Here is a 15,347-nt window from a genome sequence, read left to right as displayed (position 1 = left end):
CAAGCGTGCCCCTCACTGTCATCTGGGAGGGGTCCCAGATGGGATGGGCTCAGCACCCACCAACCGTCTGTTCACGGGGACCCTCCGTTCCCAGTCTTTGTTCGGGTTCAGCCCCTACCTGGGTGGTTTCTGGGGTCAAGTAATTTGTGCCTAGAGAGACTGTGTGTCTTCCGTCCACCCATCTGTGGGGCCATCTTCCCTTTGATTGTTCACCTGAACATCATCTAACTGGGTCTAAGACTCTCGGGTCACGTGTTACTTCCCTGTAGCTTGGCGTTTGCTCTGTTGTCTTTTGGCCACAAGTATTGCCGTGGAGAATAAAGTTTGCCTCACGTTCAAAAAAGCCCTGAATGCCGACTCACTGTTTCCACCTGGATGCCTGGAGATTTCATTATTTATTCTTGAAATTCACGGCCCAACCAGCGTATTAGTCATCCTGTGTCGTGAAGCAAATCATCCCCAAACGTAGCAGTTCAAGACAACGCACGTGTCCGGTCTGGCCCAGCTGGGTCCTCCACAGGCCGCGGAGGGTGTTGGCCGGGTCTGTGGTTTCATCTGAAGGCCCGACTGGGCAGGGAGCCACCCCCAGCTCACCGAGTGCTTGTTGGCTGCACTCGGACGCGGGGGCATCGCGGGCTGAGGACCTCAGCCCTTCGCCGCTGTTGCTTGCTGCGTGGGCCCCTTTCATCCAGCAGCTCATGCCTTCAAGCGTGTGGGCTGGGAAGGCGCTAGCCGGTCTGTCGATGATCCGTCTCGTTCCCTCTCGTTCCTTCTGTGCCGGGCCTGGGCGGCTCTGCGCCGATGCTGAACTTGCCCTGACCCCGCGTGGTGGCTCTGCCCTCTCTCTCCAGCCTTCCCTGGGGACATTCTCCCCTCAAAGGGGCTACAGTCTGAAGTCTGTGCTTTGGGTGTTCTGTCACCTGAGAGGCTTGCAGGGCTCTGTCAGGCGGCGAGGAGACTTTGTGAGCCCCCCTGGGCTGGCTGTCCTCTGGGCGTGCGGAAAGTCTCCCTCATGTGCGTGGCCCTCCTTCTACTTATTGGCCTCGAGCGGAATCAGAACTGGGTCATTGTTTGCTTTTCTCCACTTTCCCCCGATTCTCCCAGCATCTTCCCCTCGGTTCTCAGGAGCGGGAACAAGGGACCCCTACTCAGCTGACTTCCCTCTAGCTACGGGGGCTTGTGGGGGGGGGGTGAGGTGAGAAGTTCTATACTCTACTCCAGAGTGTATCTTCCCTTGGCTGTTGGTATGGAACATCGATCTCCTTAGGTTTTGTTCTTTTCTTTGAGGAAGAACAACTTTTTTCTGAATTATTACTTTTTACTTTTGGGAGGAAGGAAAGTCTGTGACACAGTCTGACCCTCTCTGTCTTTACACAGAAGTTGCCCCAGATGATGTTTAAGGCCCCTTGCAGCCCAAACTAGATCATCTGGCCCCATGAGAGCCAGCTTTCCTGTCACCAAGGCCTTCACATCCGGGAGTGGACGCCACCCTCCTCAGCCTTGAAGATTCCTGAGCAAGGACCAGGGTTAGACGTGTCTGCCCCACCACCGCCCATGGCGGGGGCCCACAAGGACGTGTGCCCACCATAGCTGTGGTCAGGGGCAGCTAAGGATTCTGGGGTGGCCATGCCACCTGCTCTCGGGCCCCTGCGGGGGCCAGATGTGCTGGGCAGACACCCCGGTTCTGGGGGCTCTCCCCTTTTCCCCCCGCACCTTTTGCTGGAGTAACCAGCGCCGCCGGGGGAGGCCCACCTGCCCTTCCCCTTAGGGCCACGCGTCCCTGGACCCAGCAGGCGTCCCCTGCTGGGTGGGAAGCAGCACCCACCCGGGGAGGCCACAGTCTGCCGAATCGTCCCGGAGGATGTCGGAGCTCCGAGGCCTCGCCTGCCCGCTGGGCTGCCGCGAGCCCTGGGGAGCTGAGTGGTGCCCTCGTGCCCGAAGCCAGTCCCTGCAATTACCGGTTGGCAGGCCCAGGGCCGACGTGTGCCAGCGGCGTGGCAGCTTGCTGGAGGCCCGTCTGTGCCCGGGGCCCGTCCCGACTGGCTCAGGCTCACTGGGCACGGACGGAGTTGATCCGAGAAAGGGCAGCATGGCGTCTGGGCCCTGCCCCGGTCCTCTGAGCCCGCGGGGGTTCCTCCCTTCCCTTTCTGGCGAGGCCCAGAATCCAGTCTTTGCGTGTCAGAGCCCAGTAACCGGCCCTCCCTGCCACGGGCACTGCCACGGGGCTGCTCACCGTCTCCTTCCCCAAGCCCACCTGTGTGTGCACGTGCACGTGTGTGTGCACAACTTGCTGTCCGTGTTGGGAGGCCGCAAGGACACAGGTGTGCGTGCTCGTTCACCCCGGCACACCTGTCCCAGCGCGTTTGCCACTGTTTGGCGGGTGCTTTTACCGCACGTGGTGTCGCCTCCAGAGTCATCCCTGCTCGCCGCACATGCGTGTACTTGTGGTGAGTGTGTGTGCGTCCCAGGTTACGAACGTCTATGTAAGCGTGCACGTGTGTGGGTCTGTGTATGTGAGTGCGTGTGCACGTGTCACAGCGTGCGCCTTGCATCTCTGACCGGGGGTGACTAAGGCTGGGGATATTCACCACCGCTGCCCCAGCTCGAGGGGGAAATCCTCCTGAGTCTGAAATGGAAGCGGCCAGAGGCCGAGGGGCTCCTGGTTTCTCAGGCTCCGGGCAGCGTTCCCAGGCCCTCTCGCCCGGGGAACTAAGTCAGCGTGCAGGGAAGCCAGCACAGGCGCAAAGGGGACGAGGGCAGGGTCCGATTTCCCTTTTGGAAGTCCCCTCCAGGGCTGGCGTTGGGAGGGATGGTGGGGCCTGGGAAACTGCTGAGGAGGAGAGGACGGGAGGACTGAGCAGGGCTGAGGGGCGTCGAGGATGCAGGAGCCCCACGGCCCCGTGTCCTGCTCGAGTGACAGGGTACAGCAGGCTTTCCCAGAGGAGAGGGAGCTGCTGGCGGCCGGTCTGTGCTGGGGCCTGTCCTGCCGGCTCGGCCACGCTGGGTGACAGGGGCCGGAGGAGAGAACCAGCTCGAGCTGGGGGACTCGACCCGCTGAGAGGCACAGGAGGGTGTCTGGGTGGTGCCTGGGGCTTCAGGGCTGGGGCGCCCACGGAGCAGGGCTCTGAATGGCCGGCGCCTCCTCCTGCTGGCTTGGCCTCAAACCGGGGCCCTTTCGGGCTGGTTGTTGACCTGTGGAGCCGGGGTCTGATGTAGTCACGGGAGCCTCTGAGCTCTGAGTTTGCACTCAGCCTGCTGGGGACACAGAAGCACAGGCCGGGGGTGCCGGAGGCACCTGGGTCCTCACCACGCGGTACCGGGGAGACCCAGGCCCAGAGGGCGGTGACCTCCGGGGTGGCCGGGCAGGACAGGGCGGGGCAGGGCGGGCCGGCCCTCCTGGAGCGTGGGGAGGCCGGTAATTACAGGGTGAGGAAGAAGCCAGCCTCTCCCGGCCCGGCCTTCGCCCCTCGAGGATTTCCAGGTGTGTTTCAGGAAACCTGGCATCCCCGGGCGGCCTGTGGCTGCAGCCTCCCTCTGCGGGCTCTATTTTGGGGTCGGGATCCACCCTGCCGCAGCCGGAGGAAGGAGAATGTATTTCCGTGTGTCATGTGGCTGTGGGGGAGCGGGGGAGAGACACGGCCGGCTGTGGTGCAGGATGTGAGGAGGGCACCGCCGCCGCCCAGGTGGAGGCCCAGACCGAGAAGCAGAGGGGAGGGCGTGAGAGCGCCCTGGGCTTTCATGTGGCCTCACAGGCCTGGGTTGGCAAGACTGTCAGGCTGGAATGTGGGTCTGCAGCCCGGACCTGCCCCCGGGGACTTCCTGATTCCCACCAGGCCCAGCCCCAGGCCGGGGGGTGGGGGGGGGAGGGGGGGTTGATCTGCTGGCACAGCTCCCCAGGCCGGGGTGGAGGCCAGGCCAGGCGGTGGGTGCAGCCCAGCTTCTTGCCTCCCTGGGGGGCTCCTCCGCAGATCCTGCCTCCCCCCTGCTCTCAGCGCCACCTCCCCCCAGGCCCTCCCCATCCTGGCCTTTCCTCCGACTTCCTCTTCCAGCCTCGACCTGCAAAGGGCCAGCGCAGGGGTGAGGGGTTCACCTGAGCTTGATGTGTGAGGCGGGCCTGGGGACGGGCCACACGAAATGGCTGAGGGCGTGGGTGGATGTCGCGAGAGCGGACGCGCCCGGTACGTGGCAGGTGACCGGGCTCCTTCACTTCCTCTGCCCTGAGTGTCACGGGCCTTTGGGGACCAGAGCCTGGGCCGCCCCAGCACAGCCCCGTGACTCCAGGAATGACTAATTCCACTCCAGCATAAGCTCCTGGAAGCGCTGAGAAATGCCTTTTTTCCCCTTCTTGCCGCTTCATTAAACTCTTCCTGAGCGAGGGGTATGAGGATTGTCCCAATCCTCTGCAGAGGCAGGGACTCAGGTTGCTGGGTGGGGCAGGCCCACAGTGGCCCCTGGTCCCCGGCAGACAGTGGGGCAGGGAGGGGGGCACACAGAGTTAAACCAGCCCCACAGGTATCGGGGAAGGGGGTGGGCCGCTGGCCAGGGCCCAGGAGTCACGCTCCAGGCCGGCTTTGCCCTGGGCCAGCCGGTGACCCCTGGGAAACCTTGGCCCTGCCCCTGGCTCGGCCTTGCTGGCCTCCCCTGTGCTGCTCAAGGGGCCTGGGAAGGAGGTAGCCTGGGAGGGACTGTAGATGGAGTGCCCGGGCCAGGCAGGTGGGCTGGCCCACTGTGTGTACCTTTTCAGCGTATGCAGGCCTTAGGGGAACACAGGAGGGGTGAGCAAACTATTCAGTCCCTGGGCCTCTCTCCTCTCCAGTCTGTTTTCCCAGCTTTCAAGTGGCCCAGAAGTCCTGGCTGCCTCTTCCTGGGGCCCCGCGGGGGACCTCAGCAGCTGGGCCTGGGGGCCGTCCATCAGGGAGCAGGCTGTTCCCAGGCCCGGGGCCTGGCGCTCTCCTCTGGGTCATGGCCGCCAGCCCGCCCAGACGGGAATGTCTGCCCACCCTGGAGGCTGCTGGAACCAAAGACGCAGCTCAGGCCTCGCCTCCCCCAGCAGATCTGATGGCGCCCTTCTCTGTGCGGCCTCGGTCTCTCTCTGCAGGTGGGAAGAGACCCGGCAGGGAGGGTCGGTGACCAGGGCCCTTGTCCACAGGTGCTCCTGGCCCTCGGGGAGCTGCTTCTGTCCTGCAACTGGGCGGTGGTTGCCGACATCCTGCTGGTAGGTGTGGGGCTGGGTCTCTGCTGTCCGCTGGCCTGGAAGCTGGGAGGGGCTTCAGAGACCATGGGGCGGGGGACTGAAGTCATTGGACAGTTTCCTTGGACGGGGCCTTCCTGACACTCTCAAACATATCCTTTGACCATTGGCTGCATTTTGCAGATGAGCCAACGGAGGCTCAGAGAAGGCAGGTACCCGGGCCAAAGTCGCCCAGCATGCAGAGGCACCGAGCCAGGACAGGGGCCTAGGCTTTTTTGATGCCTCCCCTCCCTCTTTCTTGACTGTACTTGTCCACAAGCTCTGGGTGTGTGGACGGGGATGTGGGACTTCAGGGTTACAGCCACAAGCCAGGTGGGTCCAGGCTGCCTCGGCTCCCATGTCACGGTCTGCGAGGCCAGGGGCCGGCTCAGGCTAAAGTGAGGCCCGACCACGTGACTCCACTATGTCCAGAGTCCAGCGTGGCCGTCCCTGAGCCTCACGCTCTCTGCCCAGCCTCCCTGCCTCCCTCCGGGAGCCATCAGGAGAGCACTTGGAACACTGGTGAGCTGTGCCCTTGTGGGACCCAGACCTGGGGACCCCTACGAGCCCTCCTGCCCCCTGAAGTCCTGGCATAGTCCAACACCGTGCACAGGGGAGCCCAGGAGCCTGGCGACAGGCTGACAGCTGTCCTGTGGTGACCAGCTGCCGGGCCTGGTCCTGGACGGAGGAGACGCCTAGCTTTCAGCCCCACTCCTGCCGCTTACTAGCTGTGTGTGTCATGGGCAAGTCATTCCGTGTCTCCGAGCCTCAGTTTCCCCGTGTGCACAGTGGGGTGAAAAACTCTGAAATACTCGTGGTTACTGTGAGGGCGAACGAGGCGACCGAGGGAAGCTCTGGCAGGATGCTGGCCGGGGCTCCACAGAGCCCTCTCCACCTTCTCGAGTCCTGTGCCCTCCATGCGACTTCGAGGGGGCTGTGGGGAGGCACGATCATTTAACGAGCCCACGAGGCCTGCTCACACACGGCCTAGATGGTCTGCACCCCCACCATGGCCCAGGCTCGGCAGGTGTAGCCCACGCTGCCCTTTGACTCCCGGGGCGGATCAGCTGCAGGGCTGGTGGTCGTTTCTGCCCTTCTCTCCAGCCCAGACTCGGCCACAGAGAGGATGAACGGCCCTGGGCCTCAGTCTCCTTGTCCGGCCTGGCAGGCAGAGCGGGGCAGCGGCAGCCAAGCCTTCGTAAATGTCTTCTTCGGGGGGTGGCCCACTTTCAGGCACCGGGAGCCTGACTACCCCCACCCTGACATCTGGGCATTCAGGTGGAGCTGAAACCCGCCCCCCAGGGCACTGTCCCTTTCCACATGGCAGCCGCAGATGTGTGAGGGCCGTGCCCGGGGCACCCCAGTGTCTGTGTTTGCAGGAATGATTAACCTGGCCGAGCCAGGCTCTTTGTGGCACTGTGTGTGTGTGTGTGTGTGTGTGTGTGTGTGTGTGTTGGGGGCAGGGGAGGGGCGACAGGGCCAGCCAGCCGTGGTTTGACCCAGCTGGGGCTCTGCTGGGAGCAGGCTGGGGCTGCCCTGGGGGCTGTGCTAGGTGTGACCTGGGGCTCCCTCTGTTCCTCCCCTGGCTTGGAGACCTCCGGCCCCAAGGCCCCAAAGCGTAGCAAGTCTCTGCACCCCAGGAGACTTTCCTGGTCCCCTTCCCTGCTTCCCACCTTCCTGAAACCCTTAGTGAAGGATTGACGTCAGACAGTCAGTGGCCAAAGCTGGGCCAACTTTGCAGACTTTGGAGCTCAGTCCCCGACAGGGAAAGTAGGGGCTCCGGGAGGGAGTGGTCTTGGGCCACATGCAGGTGGGGAGCAGGCTGTGAGTGACAAGGTGCGTGTTGTAAGGCGTGAGCATGGGTGGTGACAGGGGCTGGAGGGCAGGGAGGAGGGGAGGGAGGGATGGAGGCAGGGGGAACGGCAGGGGAGAAGGCAGGGAGGGAGGCAGGAAGGAAGGGAGGGAGGGAGGGAGCTGGAAGGTAGCTGGAAGCTGGTGATGCTTTTCCAGAGGTGAGACAGGAGCACCCCCAGGGGCAGGCAGGGCAGGGTGGTGGAGACGGGTCCAGGCCCAGCGGGGTGAGCTCTGGGCAGGGAGAGCACGGAGGTCCCATCTGCTGGCAGGTGCTGGCTCCTGAGGCCCAAGGAGAGACCGGGACCGAGGAGGCCCGTATCCCTGCTGGCATCCCGCACCTGCCTGTTCCTGGGGGTCAGTGTGGGCTCCCCGGCCCCACGTCAGTCCCGCTGAGGGACGGTGCTCTCTCTGACCCTCTTACCTACATGACAACCCAGAGGCCAGGGAAGACACCTCAGCAGCTGTGTGGTCCAGGGGCTCTCAGACCTCAGTGAGCGTGAGAACCAGGTGTGGGGGACATTTTGTCCTCAGAGTCTGGTTCAGTGGGTCCATGCTGGGGTCCAGGCTGTGCCTTTCTAACGGACGTCCCCCGTGGTGCCCATAGGCTCCTCAGAGCGCCCTGGGAGAACACTGGTCTAACGCGCCCGGCTCCCCAGGCTGTGAACCCCTGCGGGACTCTGACTGGCACAGTCGGTCCCTTGACCCCAAGCCCCTGGACAAGAAGCTCACCCCCTGGCCCCAGGCACGCCTCCAGCACCCCCGCCCTGCCCGGAGGGTCCTGCTCCCCTGGATCTGGTCTGCCCAGCCTGTGTCCGCCCCCGTCCCCAGGCTGAGCTCCCCCTGCTGATGGCACCTCCGGCTCCCTCCCCAGCCTCCTGTCCGTGTGGGCCCCACAGGGGTACCTGCCCCTGGCAGCAGGGAGTTGAGCAGAAGTGGAACTCACTGCCTCTTCCTCCGCGGTCCTGGAATCCAGCCGCCAGGCGCACCCCCCACCTCCTCAGCAGATTTCTCCCACCCCCTCGAGGGTTATCTCCCTCCTGTTCTTCTGGGCCCTTGTCTCAATGCTTCCCTGCTCTGCCCACCCGTCTGTCTCACCCTCCCCAGCGAGTCTGGGGTGAGGGCTGAGGGGGGATGCAGGAGGCAGGCTGCCAGGGAGTTTGCACCTGATGGTTGCCGCTCGGACTTTCTGTGGGCCCTCGGCCGATGCTGGTTATGTCCCAGGCTGGAAAGGGAACAGCTCTTCTGAGAAGGGAAAGCCAGAAACAGAGGCGCTTTGTCTCAGAATAGAGGGAGCTGTTTTAGGAAGCCAAAGCCTGTAACGTCTAAAATTACCTGCTGGGCTCTCCCGCTGTGGGCAGGGCCAGCTTTGCCCCCCACCCCCCTTGGAGGCAGCAGGACCCAGAACGGGCAGGGGACCGACCTGTCTTGGTCTGGGCCCAGCAGCTCCTGGGGGGTGTGGGAAGGACCAGCTGTCTGGACCTTACTCTGAGGGTCCAAGCAGCCGGCAAGGACTTTTCCAGACATGCGGGGCCCACCCTCTAGGAGTCACCTGCTTGTCCCCCCAGACCACCCGTGGGTAATCCCATAATTACAGGCAAGGGGGAAGCACTCCCTGAAGGTGCAAAGCCATGGTCAGCTCCTGCTCTGTCCCGTCGGCAGGTCCCAGTCAGGGTTAGAGGTTCAGCCTCTCTCGCCACCTGGACAGAGTGTCTGTCAGTGACCGGGGGCAGCCAGTTGTCACCCACTCCTGCTGCCTGGCCCTGCCTGCCCGTCCTGGGGCTCCAGGCGCTGGGCCCCTGCCTCACACCTCTGCTCACTCTGTTCCCTGCCTGGGACGCCCTTCCCTGCTCTCTCTGCCAGTTGCCCACGTGCGGGGCTGCGTGAGCTTGCCCTCCTCGTCCTTCCGCGTTTCCAAGTGTCTCATAGCAGACACTGCTGGACAGGCTCCTCCCTGCTCCTAACAGCCAAGTGGTCAAAGGTCAGATTCCGGAGGCTCAAATGCCTGTCCTGCTGTTTCCTGGCTGGGTGACCGCGGACAGGTTACTTCCCTTCCTGCGGAGAATTTCCTCATCTGGGACCCGTGGATGACGATCATACCTCGCTCGTGGGGTGGTTGAGTGGATCTGTAAAATGTATACATGAGGTGCATAAAATGCATGCACGAGGCACTCAATAAATGCTAATTGTTATCCTCCGCTAGGTGCTGGGGATGGGGCTCTGGGGTGGGGAGCTCCCCTTTAGGACTGTGTGACCGCCTGGCCTCTGCTTAGACCCCTCCTCCTGCTCCTCCCCTCCCCTCCCCTGCTGCAACCCTGGCTTCTGGCTGGGTTTGTCCTGGGACTGGTCTTCCAGATGGTTCTACTGGACTCGTTTGCTTGGCAGACTTTCGTAGTCTGCTCTGGGCCTGGCATCCTGCTGTAATCCAGGAACCTCCAGAGAACTCCGACAGGGGCTTTGCCGTCCAGACGACGGAGGGGTGTGTGTTGGGGGGGATGAAGGGGGAACCTTCCAGCGTGGGGGCTGTGTGTTCAGTTAGGGGCGCGCTCGGGGGCTGTGGGAGCTCAGGGCAGGCCTCTGACCTCTGGGAGCTCAGTCCCGAGGGACCGGTGGAGATGCTCCAGCTGGACCTGAGCGGGGAGGGCCTGGCAGGCAGAGGCCACACCACCTTCAAGTGTCTGGAAACCCTCTGCCTCCTGGGGCCAAAGGGCACTATTTCGGTCTGACGTCCCCACGAAGCCTCCAGGTACCAGAGGAAGAATGGCCACGAGCACATCCCTCCAGCAGCTAGTTATCATCCCCGTGTGGCGATGGGGAGACTGAGGCACAGAAAGGCACAGTGACTTGCCTGAAGGCACACAGCCAGCGAGTGGGATTGGAACCCAGACATTCCTGACTTCGGAATTCATGCTCTTAATCCCCCACCTCCCTCCATGGGGTCGCGGGGGTCTCTCCAGCCACGCTGTCTGCCACTGTGTGTCCACCCAGTGGGGCTCGAACTTCCCAAGAGAGGGGCTGAGCCCTCGGTGCCACTGAGCCCAGCACCCACACACACAGACACCCGGCCGTGCGTCCTCTCCCGGCCAGGCCGGCCCGCCTCCTGGGCCCTGAGCTGGGACGCCCCGGCCCCGTCACCACGAGTCAGAGCCAGGCCTGGTCCCTGCCCCGTCCAAGAGCAAACCCTCGAGAGCAGGCCTCATCAGGGGCTTCGGCGCCCCCATCCCTCGGAGGGGCCTGACGTCCTAGTGCTGGGGCTTTGCTCACCCCCTTCCTTCCCACTCGCTCGGCCAGCCCAGCTGCCCTCCAGGCAGGTCCTTGGCAGGTGGGGACCAGAGGCACCCACACTCTGCCCTTGCTTGGGGGCTGCCCCGGTGTCCTGTGTTTTGCAGTCCGTGGTGGTGCCCAGGTGCCGGGGGACAGCAGAGGCTTTGCAGATCACAGTGGGCCACATCCTGGGGGACGCCAGCAGCCCTTACCTTACTGGACTGGTGAGGAGTGGCTTCTCGGTGGGTGTGGTGGAGGGGAGGGGTGGCTCCTCGGTGGGCGTGGGGGGGGGGACCACCAAGGCCGGCAGGCCGGCGTCTCTCTGCGGGTGTCCAGCACCCCGAGGGCCGGGCGCCCAGACTCCTACCTGCAGGCCAGCCTCTCTCTGCAGGTGTCCAGCACCCTGAGGGCCGGGCGCCCAGACTCCTACCTGCAGGCCTTCCTCAGCCTCCAGCAGAGTTTCCTGTGCTGTGCATTTGTCATTGCCCTGGGCGGGGGCTGCTTCCTGCTGACGGCGCTGCGCCTGGAGTGGGACCAGGCCCGGGCCCGGGCGCCTGGCACAGGTACCCTGTCCTGCACACCTATCACCTACGCCAGGAGCGGGGCTGGGCTCCCGGGGGCAAGCCGCACTGGCCGCCCCCTGAGCCGGCTGATTTGTTTGTTTTTTAATTTGCTCATTCATTCATTACGCCCCTGCTATGTGCCAGACGTAGGGGGGAAACACGGAGTCCAAGCCCTCGTGCAGCTGAGGCTCTAGAAGGTGCAGCCAGACAGGAAGCGCAAGAGAGAGACTGTTCGGGGTGGCCAGTGCCACAGGGAAGCTCCAAGTAGGCGAGTGGGGGAGAGAGAGAGACACGTGGGGGCAAGTTGAAACTTGTCGTCGGGGTCCCCACTGCACAGGTGACACTGACACTGAAGCAAAGGGTTGGGGGTGGGGCAGCGAGCCCTGCAGCTATCTGGAGGATGGATCGGCCAGTGCAAAGGTCCCGAGGTGGGAATGTAGCTGATGTGCTTGAGGCCTGGCAAGGAGGCCAGTGTGGCTGGGGCAGGAACGCAGGGGACAGGGGTGGGGACAAAGGTGGCAGAAAGGAGGCCAGAGCCGGCAATTGAGGGCCTTGTAGGGCCCGTGGCCTTAGCTCTGAGACAGAGCCACTGTGTGGTTGCCACAGATGGACCCCGAGGTGTCTTACTTACCGTGCAGAAGAGAACAGACTGGAGGGTCGGCAGAGAGGTCACGGGAGGCCCTGCCATCACCGGGGGAAGCAGTGGGGCCAGGACCCTGGTGGTGGCACTGAAGTTTGGGGGAAGGGTTGCATCTGGAGTTCATTTTGCCAGCGGAAGCTGGGCCTGGGCCTCCGTGAGGGCTGGCTGAGCGTCCTTCCTCCCGCAGGGACCCTGGACGGCGAGGACACGGAGAGGCGAGCCCTGCTTTCTGGCGCGGGCGCTGCCACAGAGGACCCCTGAGGCCCCCGCCCTCCTGCCCGCCTCCCTGCACCCCTCCCGCTGGCCGCCGCAGCATCAGGGCCCTGTCCCCCTCTGGCTGTGGCTCAGGGCCCCCAGCCGAGCTGCACCTGTCATTTCTTCCCTCCCAGCCAGAGAGCTGGCAGGGCCTGTGGCGGGAATTGAGCTGTCAGCGCCTTCGGCGGGAGGCCTGGGCCTGCGCCCGCCCAGCCCCGGGTCCTCAGCCCGGTTGGCTGCCTGTGGGCCCCGAGTAAAAGTGGATTTCAGGCCTTTTACGAGCGTGTTTTTTACAGCCTCAAGGTGTCTCTGCTGGGAGGGGGTGGAGAGGAAGCCCTGGCCGGGGGTGCAGGGCTGCAGGGCAAGGGTCCCTAGGCATCCCCACCCGGGACGTCTCACTCTGACCCAGGCCCCCCCACTCTGCAGGTCAGGAGGGCACAAGACCCCCTTGGCCTGAGTCACCCTCTGAACAAAAGGCCGGGCTTTGCACTCTGGTGCCGATGTGGCTTCAAGCCTCCCCGAGGAGGAGGGCTGGGGTCGCTCACAGACTCCGCTGCCCTGCAGCCACAGTGGGGGTGTCTGCACCCTGGCCCCCCACCCCCACGGCTCATGCTCTGACCCCAGCACAGCCCGCAGGGAAGGCTGGCTCTGTAGGACTTGCACTCACCCTGGGTTCAGAGCAGCTGGGCGCGGGGGGCCCTGCGGGAGGCCGCCAGCTTCCAGGTGGGCAGCAGTGGGGGGGACATGTTCTCTCTGCCCCACCAGCACGAGCTCCTCTCCCCCTCCCCTGGTCCTGCCGGGCCCGCCTCCCATCAGACTCACACTCACCTCCCTCCCTCCCTGCGTTCCTGTGCTGTCCTCCCTGTCCTCCTGTTGGATGGACAAGCCCCAGGAGCTGGGCTCTCCAGCTTAGCCACACCTGTCCCCCTCTTCAGCCCTTCGTCAGGAGTGCCCACCACCAAGCTGGCCAGCCCCTCCACCCACCATCTGACACCTGAAGCTCATAAAACAGGCTGTCCCTGAAATTATTTTTAAAAAGCCTACTTGGCAAGGGACCTGTACCCCATCACAGCAAATGCCGGGCTTCCCACACCCCGAGCCATTCCAGACACCAGCCGTTCTCCTGCCCCTCCACTCCTTTCTGACCCCATGTACCCGGAAAGAGTGTCAGAGTCCACGGGCTAAGGGTTCGGTCCTACAAGACTGCCCACCCCCCCACCCCGCCCCACCGGAGGGGCCAAGTGCAAGGCCGGGCTGTCGGCTGTACTTCTGACTGACCGGCTATGGGTCAGAGGTCCCCTCGGCCCCCTCCTCGGGTCCTGCCGTCCGCTGGGGCGGCCTCCAGAACCCGGGGAAACGCCGCACTCCCTGCCTCACCAGCTTCTTGTAAAAGTTCTCTGAGCCCCGTCCTCTGGGGTTTTCCCGGAGGCTTCGCCGAACCGCACGGCTCATCGAGTCATTGGCCACCGGCGACCGACCGGACCTCCCGCCCCTCGTGGGTCCCCAGAGGTCAGGGGGTGGGACTTGAGGTGCCAGCCTCTGGTCACGTGCGGCCTGCTCCTGACCACGGCCCCCCCTTGGGTGGGGTCCAGATGCCACCTCATTAACAAACAAAAGGCATCTTGAGGGCTCTCTGGCATTTAGGAAATTCCAGAGGTTTTAGGAGCTCTGAGCGGGAAACAGGATGAAGACCAAACATGTATTTCCTGTTGTAGGTCACAGGATCCCCTTGTTTTCTCCTGAGAAGGAGGCTCCTGGTCTGTGTGGGAGCCAGGATGCCATGGCCCCGCTTGGGGCCCTGCTGTGTTTAAGAGGGGCGTCGAATGTGGCTTCTCCAGCCCACACTTGTATGATTCTCACTGGCTGGGTCTGGGCCCACAGATGCCCTGCTCTCGGGTCTGAACCTTCCTCCCTGCAGCCCTGAGAAGGCCCCCTGTGAGGCTCCATTCCCATAACACGGACAAGGGCTTCCTATGAGTCAGAACAGCCACCAGCCCAGAGTCCAGCGGCTGGGGGGAAAGGTCAGAGGTCAGAGACCTCGTCCCTGCAAGTTCCAGAAACAGGTGTTGGTATCATTGGTGCCCATCTTGATTGTGGGCAGTAACTCTGACTCCAAACCCACCCTTGGACCTCACAGCCCATGACAGAGAAGCACCAGGCCGAGTGAGGCCACCTGTGGGCAGAGGAAGCGTTAAGTCCCCCAGGAGACCCTGCGGAGGTGCGGGGAGGGGCCGGAGGAGCAAAGCAGGAGAATTCCCCTGGAGAGAGCGGGATAAATGTATCTGATACGTCTTGGAGGCGCGCGCGCGCGCGTGTGTGTGTGTGTGTGTGTGCTTTGGGGGAACGGGGGAGGCCGGAGAAACTGGGGGGACCAGGAGGCGCTGGGGCTCGAACCCTGAATCCAGAGTAGTTCCTTCTGACTCAGTGCATTCTGGTGTTTGGGTTGCTGGGCTGGGCAGGGTGGTGCTCACTAGGACTCAGGACAGAATGCCCAGCCCGGAGTTTGCAGGGTGTTATCATCCGAAGGGTGGGGGGGTGGGGTGGGCGGGGCGGGGCCTGGGCTGGCGGGAGCCAGGAGTGAGAGCCCGCCCGGGCGTCTGCTCAGGCCTCGCTGCCCCGGGGTCACAGGTGTGGGTCCTCGAGAGCCCAGCCGCTGGGGCCGGAGACGTCAATCCATCACACCTGTCTGGCCTAAAGGTCACTTCTGAGCAATCCCAGGCCCTGATACTCCCGAGAGTCTTGGTGTTGGGAATGCGGGTGAGGATGTGCTTCTGGTCAGCAGGACGAGGCCCTCAAGCCCGAGCCGCCCACTCAGCCCGCCGACCGCTCCCCCGAGCAAGCCGCTGCCTTCCAGCTCCCGGTGTGATCCTGGCACACAGGTGCGCTGGTCCGCGTGGGGCACTCGAGAGCGTGGGCGGGGGTGAGCTTCTTCTTCCACCCTGACCTCAGGCTCAGAAGGTCGGGCACGGGCTTTGGGATGATCACCCCGACGCTGGCTTGCTCCCTGCATCGCCAGACATCGTTCTGTCCGTTTCATGCCCTAAAGTGTCTGTCTTTCCGCCATGTCTGAGTCGGACTGTGAGGGTTTTGGCTTAATGCGGCCTCTAGAGACAGGCGGGAGGAGGCCACTGGTGCCAGTTTTACCGCACACAGGAAGCTGTGTGACTATATCGGTTAGGGTTGTCTGGTGATGTGCAGAAGAAACTGAGTGGCTTAGGCAAGAAAGGGATTTGTTGGAAGCACGTCAGGGGCTCACAGAATTGATGAGCACGTTGCAGATTCCGAAGCCAGGGCTCCTGGGCCGTCTTACTGGGGACCTTCACCAAAGCGCCAAACAATTTTCCCTATTTTCTCGCCACCCTACTCGAGATTTAAAGCCCCGGGGGAGAGAGTCCAGTTGGACCCCACGGTCATTCCTTGCTTTTTAGCTCCATTAAGAGCAGGAAACCAGGTGTTGCTGGGAAGGGGGATGGGCTCTGAACAGCAATGGAAGGAAAACCAAACAACGATGGCGTCCATCCTGACGCCCTTGGGCGGGCCACTG

General features: G+C 63.5%; 1 protein-coding gene across 1 annotated transcript in view; it reads left to right on the top strand.

Moving 5' to 3' along the window:
- SPNS3 (SPNS lysolipid transporter 3, sphingosine-1-phosphate (putative)) overlaps positions 1 to 12,102 on the top strand; it is a 35,212-nt gene extending 23,110 nt beyond the window's left edge. The window contains exons 9-12 of the mRNA XM_049637214.1: positions 5,150 to 5,215; positions 10,471 to 10,569; positions 10,737 to 10,908; positions 11,736 to 12,102. Of these exons, the coding sequence (XP_049493171.1) occupies positions 5,150 to 5,215; positions 10,471 to 10,569; positions 10,737 to 10,908; positions 11,736 to 11,809 (411 nt within the window). The 3' untranslated portion in view covers positions 11,810 to 12,102. The remainder of the gene's footprint in view (positions 1 to 5,149; positions 5,216 to 10,470; positions 10,570 to 10,736; positions 10,909 to 11,735) is intronic.
- The last annotated feature ends 3,245 nt before the right edge of the window (positions 12,103 to 15,347 follow it).

The sequence above is a fragment of the Panthera uncia genome, chromosome E1 (genome assembly GCF_023721935.1).
Source record: "Panthera uncia isolate 11264 chromosome E1, Puncia_PCG_1.0, whole genome shotgun sequence".
Classification (NCBI taxonomy): domain Eukaryota; kingdom Metazoa; phylum Chordata; class Mammalia; order Carnivora; family Felidae; genus Panthera; species Panthera uncia.
Note: the sequence above shows the minus strand (reverse complement) of the source record. Positions and strands in the feature narration are given on the sequence as shown.